Source organism: Hyla sarda, chromosome 10 (genome assembly GCF_029499605.1).
Source record: "Hyla sarda isolate aHylSar1 chromosome 10, aHylSar1.hap1, whole genome shotgun sequence".
Lineage (NCBI taxonomy): Eukaryota > Metazoa > Chordata > Amphibia > Anura > Hylidae > Hyla > Hyla sarda.
This window is the reverse complement of record NC_079198.1, coordinates 25,271,432-25,285,900: the sequence shown is the minus strand read 5'-3', so window position 1 is coordinate 25,285,900 and position 14,469 is coordinate 25,271,432. Positions and strand designations below refer to the sequence as shown.

Here is a 14,469-nt window from a genome sequence, read left to right as displayed (position 1 = left end):
TGCGGAGATAGCGGGGAATTGTATGAACTATCTGTCTCTAGCGCAGGCTTAGGCCTTGTAATTGTCTTGTAAGCTGCGGAGGTCCTACCTCATCCAGAATTAAGATGGCGCAGCTCCCTTATATGGGCAGGGGCTGGCCATTTTGAATTGGTCCAATCAGCTGTCACTCACCGTTACAATGGATTGTGGGTGATCACTTGTCCAAAACTACCAAAGGTCCTTTAGCAAAAACCATAGAGTTCTGCAACTCGGTCACATGTCCCGCAGGTCCTGCGATGCTAACTAGGTAAGAATATTAAATATACATTTCTACACTTATATTTACATTAATTATAGCTAACTGAGGGGTGATGAGGGGTTAACTAAGGAAGAGGACCCCCACTGTTCCTAGGGGCTCTGACTTTGGGGACCTCACCACAAGGTAATGTATGCAATACGTACCGGGACACCACATAAATATATGGTTCCATGTGCTGTGGTAAATATATGGTTCCATATGATGGGGTAAATATATGGTTCCATATGATGGGGTAAACATATGGTTCCATATGATGGGGTAAATATGTGGTCCCATATGCTGTGGTAAATATATGGTTCCATGTGCTGTGGTAAATATATGGTCCCATATTCTGTGGTAAATATGTGGTCCCATATGCTGTGGTAAATATATGGTTCCATATGCTGTGGTAAATATGTGGTTCCATATGATGGGGTAAATATATGGTTCCATATGATGGGGTAAATATATGGTTCCATATGATGGGGTAAATATGTGGTTCCATATGCTGTGGTAAATATGTGGTTCCATATGCTGTGGTAAATATGTGGTTCCATATGATGGGGTAAATATGTGGTTCCATATGATGGGGTAAATATGTGGTCCCATATGCTGTGGTAAATATGTGGTCCCATATGCTGTGGTAAATATGTGGTTCCATATGATGGGGTAAATGTGATCCCATATGCTGTGGTAAATATATGGTTCCATATGATGGGGTAAATATGTGGTTCCATATGATGTGGTAAATATGTGGTTCCATATGCTGTGGTAAATATGTGGTTCCATATGCTGTGGTAAATATGTGGTTCCATATGCTGTGGTAAATATATGGTTCCATATGATGGGGTAAATATGTGGTTCCATATGCTGTGGTAAATATGTGGTTCCATATGCTGTGGTAAATATGTGGTTCCATATGCTGTGGTAAATATGTGGTTCCATATGATGGGGTAAATATGTGGTTCCATATGATGGGGTAAATATGTGGTCCCATATGCTGTGGTAAATATGTGGTTCCATATGATGGGGTAAATGTGATCCCATATGCTGTGGTAAATATATGGTTCCATATGATGGGGTAAATATGTGGTTCCATATGCTGTGGTAAATATGTGGTTCCATATGCTGTGGTAAATATGTGGTTCCATATGCTGTGGTAAATATGTGGTTCCATATGATGGGGTAAATATATGGTTCCATATGATGGGGTAAATATGTGGTCCCATATGCTGTGGTAAATATATGGTCCCATATGATGGGGTAAATATATGGTCCCATATTCTGTGGTAAATATATGGTCCCATATGATGGGGTAAATATATGGTTCCATATGATGGGGTAAATATGTGGTTCCATATGATGTGGTAAATATGTGGTTCCATATGCTGTGGTAAATATGTGGTTCCATATGCTGTGGTAAATATGTGGTTCCATATGATGGGGGTAAATATGTGGTTCCATATGCTGTGGTAAATATATGGTTCCATATGATGGGGTAAATATATGGTTCCATATGATGGGGTAAATATATGGTTCCATATGATGTGGTAAATATGTGGTTCCATATGCTGTGGTAAATATATGGTCCCATATGATGGGGTAAATATATGGTTCCATATGATGGGGTAAATATATGGTTCCATATGCTGTGGTAAATATTAGTGATGAGCAGCAGGGTCCATATTCGAATCTGCAATATTGGACTAATATTCGCCCTATGTTCGAGAAATTCGCATATTCGCTATGTTCGTTCTTCTTTTCCATGCAAAAATTTGTAATGAAATTCACATAGTGCGCATGCGCAATTATATCTTTCACCTAAAAGAAGGGAGGGATCAGTGTCCTCTGACTGGAAGTGCTGATATTCGCGAATATTTGCATCTTAGCAATATTCGCAAAAAAAAAAAAAAAATAATAATAATAATAAAAAAAGTAATATTTGTCATTACGAATATACAGTAGGTCACTATATTTTAAAGGAAATCTGTCATCAGTAGTGCGGGTGATCCTGATTAAAATGCTTCTTACCTGGTTAAAAACGGTTCAGCGGATCTTCAGATATCTATATTTTTAGTTTTCTGTTATTCCCTGGCTTGGGACTCAGTGGGAGGAGTTATCATCTGGGACTCGGCCACACGTCATTCTAGCTGGGCGGAGCTGCCAACCGGCTCATGAATATTCATGAACTTGTCATCGTAGTCTAACTCCTTTTTCTAGGTCTGGTGGGGAGGACCGCGCATGAGGATAAGGTCATGAATATTCATGAGCCGGGTGGCAGCTCCGCCCAGCTAGAATGACGTGTGGCCGAGTCCCAGATGATAACTCCTCCCACTGAGTCCCAAGCCAGGGAATAACAGAAAACTAAAAATATAGATATCTGAAGAACCGCTGAACCGTTTTTAACCAGGTAAGAAGCGTTTTAATCAGGATCACCCGCACTACAAGCCTATGTAACAGGTTTAGTGCGGTTGATTCTGATGACAGATTTCCTTTAACCCCTTAACGACGCAGGACGTATATTTACGTTCTGCGCCGGCTCCCGCGATATGAAGCGGGATCGCGCCGCGATCCTGCATCATATCGCGGCGGTCCCGGCGCTCATCAACGGCCGGGACCCGCGGCTAATACCACACATCGCCGAGAAGTGCGGTATTAACCCTTTAGAAGCGGCGGTCATAGCTGACCGCCGCTTCTAAAGTGAAACTGAAAGTATCCCGGCTGCTCAGTCGGGCTGTTCGGGACCGCCGCGGTGAAATCGTGGCGTCCCGAACAGCTGATCGGACACCGGGAGGGCCCTTACCTGCCTCCTCGGTGTCCGATCGACGAATGACTGCTCCGTGCCTGAGATCCAGGCAGGAGCAGTCAAGCGCCGATAATGCTGATCACAGGCGTGTTAATACACGCCTGTGATCAGGATGAGCGATCAGTGTGTGCAGTGTTATAGGTCCCTATGGGATAACAATGATCAGTGTGTGCAGTGTTATAGGTCCCTATGGGATAACAATGATCAGTGTGTGCAGTGTTATAGGTCCCTATGAAAATAAAAGGAAAAAGGAGAGGCGCGCTCCTAGTGTGATACCATTTGAGGCAGAAACGGGTACGTGCGAGTTAGATGCACCTTACCGTGGTTAGTTGTGCTGCGGGCACAACACCTTTGTAAGCCTTCAGATAGCAAGAAGCCGTTGGTATCCCTGGTCCGAGATCCAAGCGTACGGTGGCGTTAGGTAGGTGGCTGCCTCTGCATCCCTAACCGTGACTGGCAAGTCCGGTTCTAACGTATAGGAATAGGGAGAAAAAAATTTTGGGATGAGATCCGGCGCCTCCTCCGATGTAATAAAGATATAACAAAACTGCCTATATTTAAAAAAGGCTGTTTTATTTTTCTCCCTATTCCTATAGGTCCCTATGGGACCTATAACACTGCAAAAAAAAAATGTAAAAAAAAAGTGTTAATAAAGGTCATTTAACCCCTCCCCTAATAAAAGTTTGAATCACCCCCCTTTTCCCATAAAAAAAATACAGTGTAAAAAAAATAAATAAATAAACATATGTCCGAACTATAGTGCGTAAATGTCCGAACTATAAAAATATATCATTAATTAAACCGCACGGTCAATGGCGTACGCGCAGAAAAATTCCAAAGTCCAAAAAAGCGTGTTTTGGTCACTTTTTATACCATTAAAAAAATGAATAAAAAGTGATCAAAAAGTCCGATCAAAACAAAAATCATACCGATAAAAACTTCAGATCACGGCGCAAAAAATTAGTCCTCATACCGCCCTGTACATGGAAAAATAAAAAAGTTATAGGGGTCAGAAGATGACATTTTTAAACGTATAAATTTTCCTGCATGTAGTTATGATTTTTTCCAGAAGTGCGACAAAATCAAACCTATATAAGTAGGGTATCATTTTAACCGTATGGACCTACAGAATAATGATAAGGTGTAATTTTTACCGAAATATGCACTGCGTAGAAACGGAAGCCCCCAAAGGTTACAAAATGGCATTTTTTTTTTCGATTTGGTCGCACAATGATTTTTTTTTTCCGTTTCGCCGTGCATTTTTGGGTAAAATGACTAATGTCACTGCAAAGTAGAATTGGCGACTCAAAAAATAAGCCATAATATGGATTTTTAGGTGGAAAATTGAAAGGGTTATGATTTTTAAAATGATATAGAGGATGGTATTAACAGCTGTTTCTATCTTTGCAGATGACACCAAGCTTTGTAGCACGGTACAGTCTATAGAGGATGTGCATAAGTTACAAGATGACTTGGATAGACTAAGTGTCTGGGCCTCCACTTGGCAAATGAGGTTCAATGTGGATAAATGTAAAGTTATGCATCTGGGTACTAATAACCTGCATGCGTCGTATGTCTTAGGGGGGATTAAACTGGCAGAGTCACTGGTAGAGAAGGATCTGGGTGACTTGTAGATCACAGACTACAGAATAGCATGCAATGTCAGGCTGCTGCTTCCAAAGCCGGCAGGATATTGTCATGTATCAAAAGAGGCATGGACTCAAGGGACAGGGACATAATACTCCCCCTTTATAAAGCATTGGTACGGCCTTACCTGGATTATGCTGTTCAGTTCTGGGCACCTGTCCATAAAAGGGACACTGCGGAGCTGGAAAGGGTGCAGAGACGTGCGACTAAACTAATATGGGGCATGGAACATCTTAGCTATGAGGAGCGATTAAAGGAGTTACAATTGTTTAGTCTTGAGAAGAGACGTTTAAGGGGGGATATGATAAACGTATATAAGTATATTAATGGCCCATACAAAAAATATGGAGAAAAACTGTTCCAGGTTAAACCCCCCCAAAGGACGAGGGGGCACTCCCTCCGTCTGGAGAAGAAAAAGTTTAGTCTCAAGGGGCGACACGCCTTCTTTACCATGAGAACTGTGAACTTATGGAGCAGTCTACCTCAGGAACTGGTCACAGCAGGAAAAATTAACAGCTTTAAAACAGGATTAGATACATTCCTGGAACAAAATAACATTAATGCTTATGAAGAAATATAAAATCTCATCCCTTCCCCAATATCACGCCACACCCCTACCCCTTAATTCCCTGGTTGAACTTGATGGACATATGTCTTTTTTCGACCGTACTAACTGTGTAACTATGTAAGGAGGAAAAAACGAAAGTGCAAAAACGGAAAAACCCTGAGTCCTTAAGGGGTTAAATATTAGCGAAATTGCGAAGTGCCGATATTCACGGTAAAAATTCACATTTCAAATATTCGCACTCAACACTAGTTAATATATGGTGCCGTATGCTGTGGTTAGGATATCATGTGATAGGATGTAAGATAAGAAGGGAATCGAGGCTATTAAAGTCTAATTTAAGGAACTCTAGTATGATGATCTGCTATGTCTTCTGTCATCACTGTCATTTATTCTTCATTTCAGAATAAAGGACAAAACATGCAAAATCATGACTTTAGAATGAAAGGGGTATGTCCGCCGTATAGTACCAAGTGATTAACCCCTTAAGGACACATGACGTACTGGAACGTCATGTGTCCACTCCCGATCTATAACGCGGGGCCACGGCGTGGCCCCGCGTCATAGCGGTTCGGGCCCGGCCTCTAACAACGGCCGGGACCCGTGGCTAATAGCGCGCGGCATTGATCGCTGTGCCGCGCGCTATTAACCCTTTAGACGCGGCGTTCAAAGTTGAACGCCGCGTCTAAAGTGAAACCGAAAGCATGCCGGCTAGCTCAGTGGGCTGTTCGGGATAGCCGCGGTGAAATCGCGGCATCCTGAACAGCTGACAGGACAGCGGGAGGGCCCCTACCTGCCTCCTCGCTGTCCGATCGCCGAATGACTGCTCAGTGCCTGAGATCCAGGCATGAGCAGTCATGCGGCAGAATCATCGATCACTGGTTTCTTATGAGAAACCAGTGATCAATGTAAAAGATCAGTGTGTGCAGTGTTGTAGGTCCCTATGGGACCTATAACACTGCAAAAAAAAAGTGCAAAAAAAAAGTGAATAAACATCATTTAACTCCTCCCCTATTAAGTTTGAATCACCCCCCTTTTCCCATAAAAGAAAAAACACAGTGTAAATAAAAATAAACATAAATGGTATCGCCGCGTGCGGAAATGTCCGAATTATAAAAATATATCGTTAATTAAACCGCACGGTCAATGGCGTGCGCGCAAAAAAATTCCAAAGTCCAAAATAGTGCATTTTTGGTCACTTTCTATATCATGAAAAAATGAATAAAAAGTCAATCAATAAGTCCTATCAATGCAAAAATGATACCGTTAAAAACTTCAGATCACGGCGCAAAAAATGAGCCCTCATACCGCCCCATACACGGAAAAATAAAAAAGTTATAGGGGTCAGAAGATGACAATTTTAAACGTATAAATTTTTCTGCATGAAGTTATGATTTTTTCCAGAAGTGCGACAAATTCAAACCTGTATAAGTAGGGTATCATTTTAATCATATGGACCTACAGAATAAAGGTAAGGTGTCATTTTTACCGAAAAATGTACTACGTAGAAACGGAAGCCCCCAAAAGTTACAAAATGGCGTTTTTTTTTTCAATTTTGTCTCACAATGATTTTTTTTCCCGTTTCACCGTAGATTTTTGGGCACAATGACTGACGTCATTACAAAGTAGAATTGGTGGCGCAAAAAATAAGCCATCATATGGATTTTTAGGTGCAAAATTGAAAGAGTTATGATTTTTTAAAGGCAAGGAGCAAAAAACGAAAATGCAAAAACGGAAAAACCCCCGGTCCTTAAGGGGTTAAAATCCGTTTTTCTTGGCTAAAGCGAGCAGTGTGTGAAATTGCCAGAATTCCTGTAGACTTGCATTGTAATGTAAGTCTATGGGACTTTCAGCAATTCTTTATGCCACTTTCTTTATCTGGGAGAAGGAAAAATGATTGGCTTCAACTTTTTGAAATGATAGGTACCCTTTAACACACTGTGGGAATCTGTATATTTTCTTTTTAAAATGTTTTAAGACCTTGTGGTTTCTAGGAACTGTTACAAAATAAAAGTTTTGCTTCCCCTTTAAGATTAAAAAAGCTGCACTGCTCTGTATATTGCACGTTTTGACCTTTCCATTGCTTGGTGTCACCACTATTGAAGTTAGTGCAAGGCTCTGTTCACATCAGGCTTGGGCCATACAGAGGGTGAAAAAAAAATTATAATGTAAAAGAAGGGTCATGTACATTTTAGGTATGCATACATATTTATGTGCAGGCAGGTAAAGAATTCGGCACAACCTGTATCTCGCTTACACCCTTTCACGGCCTTCCAGGTATGGCAGAAGAAGTTTGGATACACAACTGGCGGTGCTCATCCCCATAGATACAGTTCATCGAAGATGATAATGAAGTAGCAAATGAGGCACTCACCCATACAGTGCAATATTTGTTTATCCTTCGTGTAGTTAAAAAGGCTGCTTGGCCGGACATAGACGCCACCAGCAGAACCTAGGCTCTCCTGGTAGCGTCTGTGTCCGGCCAAGCTGCGTTTTTTAACTACAAGAAGAATAAACGAGTTTTGCACTGTATGGGTGAGTGCCTCCTTTGCTACTTCATTTTTATACATATTTATACATATTTATGTGGGTTTTGTATGTTTTCTTGGGCTCTCTTAATCCTTTCAGTACTTATTAGCTGCTGAATACTACAGAGAAAAATATTTTCTTTTTGGAGCACAGTGCTCTCTGCTGACATCTCTGTCCATTTTAGGAACTGTCCAGAGTAGCATATGTTTGCTATGGGGATTTTCTTCTACTCTGGACAGTTCTTAAAATGGACAGAGATGTCAGCAGAGAGCACCGTGCTCGTGATTCAGCAGAGAGCTCTGTGTTCCAAAAAGAAAAGAATTTCCTCTGTAGTGTTCAGCAGCTAATAAGTACTGGAAGGATTAAGATTTTTTTTTATAGAAGTAATTTGTATATTACTTCTATTAAAAAATCTTAATCCTTCCAGTTATTTTTAGGGGCTGTATACTACAGAGGAAATGTTTATCTTTTGGGATTTCTCTGATGTCATGACCACAGTGCTCTCTGCTGACCTCTGCTGTCCATTTTTGGAACTGTCCAGAGCAGGAGAAAATCCCCATAGCAAACATATGCTGCTCTTGACAGTTCCTAAAATGGACAGCAGAGGTCAGCAGAAAGGACTGTGGTCATGACATCAGAGAAACCCAAAAAGAAAAGCATTTCCTTTGCAGTATACAGCCCATAAAATGTATTGGAAGGATTAAGATTTTTTAATAGAAGTCATTTACAAATCTGTTTAACTTTCTGTCACCAGTTGATTTAAAAAAAAATAAAAAAGTTTTTCATGGGAGTACCCCTAGTGGTACTCCGGTGCTAAGACATCTTATCCCCTATCCAAAGGATAGGGGATAAGATGCCTGATCTCGGGGGTCCCGCTGCATGCTCGCTCCAGGTCTGATTACTGGCGATCACAGTGACTGAGCATAGTGACGTCACGGCTCTGCCCCCGTGTGACATCACACACTCTGCCCCCTCAATGTAAGCCTATGGGAGGGGGCGTGACAGCTGTCACACCCCTCCAATAGACTTGCATTGAGGGGGCGGAGCGTGATGTCACACGGGGGTGGAGCCGTGATGTCACTATGCTCCGTCCTCTTAGTCGAGATGGACTCAGCCTGAGGACCTCCAGCGTTTCCGGAAGCCGCTAAAGGTGGGTGCTGCATGGTAGATCCCGGGGGGTACCCAGCAGCGGGACCGCGGCGATCTGACATCTTATCCCCTATCCTTTGGATAGGGGATAAGATGTCTTAGCGCCGGAGTACCCCTTTATATGGAAGATGTTTGAAATAATCAAGACTTTAAAAAAAAAAAAAAGACAACCCCACCAAATTAAAGGGGTACTCCGGTGGAAAACATTTTGTTTTTAATCAACTGGGGCCAAAAAGTTATACAGATTTGTAAATTACTTCTATCGGTATTTAAAAAATCTTTATCCTTCAAGTACTTATTAGATGCTTTATACTACAGAGGAAGTTCTTTTCTATTAGGATTTCTTTTATTTGTCTATCCACGGTGCTCTTTGCTGACACCTCTGTCCATGTCAGGAACTGTCCAGAGCAGGACAGGTTTGCTATGGGGATTTGCTCCTACTCTGGACAGTTCCTAAAATGGACAGAGGTGTCAGCAGAGAGCACTGTGGACAGAAAAAAAAAAAGAAATACAAAAAAAAGGAACGTTCTCTGTAGTATAAAGCAGCTAATAGGTACTGTAAGGATAAAGATTTTTTGAATAGAAAGTAATTTACAAATTTCCTTAATATACGGGTGCACACTGCTTTGGCAAATATAGAGTATACAAAAAAAGAAGGTTTCAGCAGCACTCTTGGTCAAAAAATGGAGGCTCTTAGCGATCAAAACGTGTCTCCCATCCACTTCACGGAGGTGGCCTCATTTCGGATGGGACCCGAACACTCATTTCACTCACCTCTGCTGGCCATATGGCGGCTGTATATTACAGAGAAAGTTCTTTTGTTTTTGGATTTCTTCTTTTTTTTTCTGTCCACACTGCTCTTTGCTGACACCTTTGTCTGTATCAGGAACTGTCCAAAGTTGGAGAGGTTTCCTATGGGGATTTGCTCCTGTTCTGGACAGTTCATGATACAGACAGAGGTGTCAGCAGAGAGTACTGTGGACAGAAAAAAAAAAGAAATCCAAAAGCAAAAGAACTTTGTAATATACAGCCGCTAATAAGTACTGGAAGGATACAGATTTTTTTTAATAGAAGTAATTTACAAATCTGTTTAACTTTCTGGCACCAGTTGATTAAAAAAAATGTTTTCCACTAGAGTACCCCTTTTTAATGAAAACCTGATCCAGAGTGCTGTGGACCTGAAACTAGTTTGAAGGTTCACCCTCCAACAAGACAATGATCCTAAGTACACAGCCAAGACAACACAGGAGCGGCTTAGGGACAAGTTCCGTGAATGTGCTTGAGTGGCCCAGACAGAGCCCAAAACCCAATTGAACATCTCTGTAGAGCAGTGTTTCCCAACCAGGGTGCCTCCAGCTGTTGCAAAACTACAACTCCCAGCATGCCTGGACAGCCAATGACTGTCCGGGCATGCTGAGAGTTTGTTTTGCAACAGCTGGAGGCACCCTGGTTGGGAAACACTGCTGTAGAGACATGAAAATGGCTTCCACCGAAAGTCCCCATCCAACCTGACAGAGCATGAGAGGATCTGCAGAGAAGAATGGTAGAAAATCCCCAAATCCAGGTGGGCAAACCTTGTGGCCTCATCCCCAAGAAGACTGGAGACCGTAATCACTGCCAAAGGTGCTTTAACTAAGTCCTGAGTAAAGGGTCTTAATACTTACTGTATGTTACTGCAAGATTTGTTTTCCCTCTCCAATAAATTTGCATTGATTCTAACTTTCTGTTTTCACTTTGTCATTATGGGGTATTGAGTGCCGAATGATGGGGGCAAACTTTTTTATTTTCATTGAAACGCAAAGCGCAACATAACAAAATGTGAAAAAAGTGAAAGCGTCTGAAAACTTTCCAAACGCATTATATCTGCAAGTAAAAAAATAAAGGCAAACAATCTTTATGGTTATAGAAAGTGAAAATATTGCATTTGAGGTATTATTTTTGTCTCTAGACACTGTTAAAATTTGATGTTTCCAAAGCTTTAAAAGTGCGGCGCATGTATGAAAGTGCTGCACCTATTTTGCGATTGTAGTTACTCTTCTTAATTTCATATTTTTTATTTATTTTTATTTTGCAACTTTAACTTGTAGGGACCCAATGGGAGCTGTTGAACATGCCAAGGACGTGATCTCCGATTTACTCTGTAATCGAATAGACATCTCACAGCTGGTTATCACCAAAGAGCTGACTCGTACTGCAGATGAGTACGCAGGAAAACAAGCTCACGTGGAGCTGGCAGAAAGGTACGAGATGAGATCTTATGATATTATTCTTAGCTGGTATAAAGGTAAAATATTTGCTGAATGTAAAGCAGGCTTTTACCATAGAGGCATGTAACGTGTTGCACATAGATCTTATTGATGCCTGTGTGTCCATTAAACAAGCAGCATCAGGCTTTATAACTTCCAGCTTTTATGAACAATGTATTTACAGCAGCTCAAGTTTCTATTGTCAACGAGGAGCTGTGTTCTTCCACCCTCTCAAAAAAAATAAAAAATAAATAAATAATAATTATTATATATACATACATACATACAGTCATGGCCGTAAATGTTGGCATCCCTGACATTTTTCAGTAATATGAAGTATTTCTCACAGAAAAGGATCGCAGTAACACATGTTTTGCTATACACATGTTTATTCCCTTTGGGTGTATTGAAACTAAACTAAAAAAGGGAGGAAAAAAAGCAAATTGGACATAATGTCACCAAACTCCAAAATGGGCTGGACAAAATTATTGGCACCCTTAACTTAATATTTGGTTGCACACCCTTTGGAAATAACTGAAATCAGTCGCTTCCTATAACCATCAATAAGCTTCTTACGCCTCTCAGCCGGAATGTTGGACCACTCTTCCTTTGCAAACTGCCCCAGGTCTCTCTTATTGGAAGGCGCCTTTTCGCAACAGCAATTTTAAGATTTCTCCACAGGTGTTCAATGGGATTTAGATCTGGACTCATTGCTGCCACTTCAGAACTCTCCAGCTCTTTGTTGACATCCATTTCTGGGGGCTTTTTGACGTATGTTTGGGGTCATTGTCCTGCTGGAAGACCCAAGATCTTGGACGCAAACCCAGCTTTCTGACACTGGGCTGTACAGTACGACCCAAAATCCTTTGGTAATCCTCAGATTTCATGATGTCTTGCACACATTCAAGGCACCCAGTGCCAGAGGCAGCAAAACAACCCAAAACATCACTGACCTCCACCATATTTCACTGTAGGTACTGTGTTCTTTTCTTTGTAGGCCTCATTCCGTTTTTGGTAAACAGTAGAATGATGTGCTTTACCAAAAAGCTCTATCTTGGTCTCATCTGTCCACAAGACGTTTTCCATGGAAGGATTTTGGCTTACTCAAGTTCATTTTGGCTAAATGTAGTCTTGCGTTTTATGTCTCTGTGTCAGCAGTGGGGTCCTCCTGGGTCTCCTGCCATAGTGTTTCATTTCATTTAAATGTCGACAGAGAGTTTGGGCTGACACTGATGCTCCCTGAGCCTGCAGGACAGCTGAACTTGTTTGGGGCTGCTTATCCACCATCCGGACTATCCTCCATTGACACCTTTCATAAATTTTTCTCTTCCGTCCACGCCCAGGGAGATTAGCTACAGTGCCATAGGTTGCAAATTTCTTAATAATGTTGCCCACTGTGGACAAATCTAGATCTCTGGAGATGGACTTGTAACCTTGAGATTGTTGATATTTTCCCACAATTTTGGTTCTCAAGTCCTCAGACAGTTCTCTTCTCCCCTTTCTGTTGTCCATGCTTAGTGTGGCGCACATAGACACACAATGAAAAGACTAAGTGAACTTCTCTCCTTTTTATCTGCTTTCAGGTGTGATTTTTATATTGCCCACACCTGTTACTTGCTCCAGGTGAGTTTAAAGGAGCATCACATGCTTGAAACAATCTTTATTTTTCCACAATTTTGAAAGGCTGCCAATAATTTTGTCCAGCCCATTTTTGGAGTTTGGTGACATTAGGTCCAATTTGCTTTTTTTCCCCTCCCTTTTTTGGTTTAGTTCCAATACACACAAAGGGAATAAACATGTGTATAGGAAAACATGTGTTGCTGCAATCCTTTTCTGCGAGAAACACTTCATTTTCTAGAAAAATTTCAGGGATGCCAACATTTACAGCCATGAGTGTGTGTGTGTGTGTGTGTGTGTGTGTGTGTGTGTGTGTATATATATATATATATATATATATATATATATAATATATATATATATAGTGTGTGTGTGTGTGTGTGTGTATGTATTTATATATATATATATATATATATATATATATATATATATATATATATATATATATATAAAAATTTTGAGAGCTGTTGCAGCACTGCCTGCGCGTGCTGATCCGTGACTGAGGGGAAACGCAGAAATAGCATGTCCCACCCTGAGCAGCTGTGTCTAGTGCCTCGCGTGAAAGGAGGAGGTGGGGGGAGAAGAGTGTGGAAAAGAAATGATACAGACTTCCTGTGACCCACAAGATGCCGGCCACACATTGCCCAATTCCAGTCTCCTGTTACTTGTGAACTCAGCAGTTTTTTTTTTCTACCCTGTGAAACAAGTTATTAGAAAACCTCCTCCTTGTCAGGAAAGCTGTCATCACTTCCAGTCACTGGTCTCTCCACTTGTGTGCTCATCACAAATAACTTATCATTCATTTATATCCATAGTGTTGTTATTTCATGATAGGCTGACCAGTAGATGGCAGTAGATGATAATGACCTTTAAAAGGGAACTCCGCCCCTAGACATCTTATCCCCTATAGGGGATAAGTTGTCTGATCGCGCTGGTCTCACCGCTGGGGACCCCTGCGATCTCCCTGCTGCATTTTGTTTAGAGCCGGAGGCCCGTGACGTCACGTTCACACCCGCTCGTAACGTCACAGCCACGCACGCTCAATGCAAGTCTCCTATCCTTTGTATAGGGGATAAGATGATTAGGGGCAGAGTACCCCTTTAAGTCAACATGTGGTAAACTCAACAATACATGGCAAACTTTCCAAATGTATATACCCAAATAAATACTAAGGCTTCACAAAAACATGAAGTTGTCTGCCATTTTGTGAAAAAAATCGTAGGCAGTCAGTATTTTCCTATGGAAAAGAAAAGTCTAAATGGCCTTTAAAAGTGCCATTTATAGGCACATCTTGTGTGGTGGGTTATTTCTATCACACAGAATGATGTTTTTACTTTTCCCTTCAGTGGGAGAAGAATTGCAGTAACCCAGCTTGGCAACTCAGTTTTCGCAGGAGCCAAGATACCGATTAGATATTGATCATAAAGATGGGCCATCAGCAAAAAAGTCCTGGTAAACCCCTTTTTAAGGCCGGGTTCACAGCCAGGTTCACACAACGGACAAATTGGTGATGTATGTTATGTTATGCATGGATTTTTATCTGTAATCTGCAAAAATAAACTCTTTATTTTTGCAATCAATTTTGACTAGTTATAGACAAAAATTTCCCTGTGAAATAACAAATGCTAAAAAT

At 41.2% G+C, this 14,469-nt stretch overlaps 1 protein-coding gene across 4 annotated transcripts in view; it reads left to right on the top strand.

Annotated features, from left to right (window-relative positions):
* POLD1 (DNA polymerase delta 1, catalytic subunit) overlaps positions 1-14,469 on the top strand; it is a 147,429-nt gene that overhangs the window by 83,499 nt on the left and 49,461 nt on the right. For all 4 annotated transcript variants that reach the window (XM_056541849.1, XM_056541850.1, XM_056541852.1 and 1 more), the window contains one exon: positions 11,061-11,213. In XM_056541849.1, the coding sequence (XP_056397824.1) occupies positions 11,061-11,213 (153 nt within the window). The remainder of the gene's footprint in view (positions 1-11,060; positions 11,214-14,469) is intronic.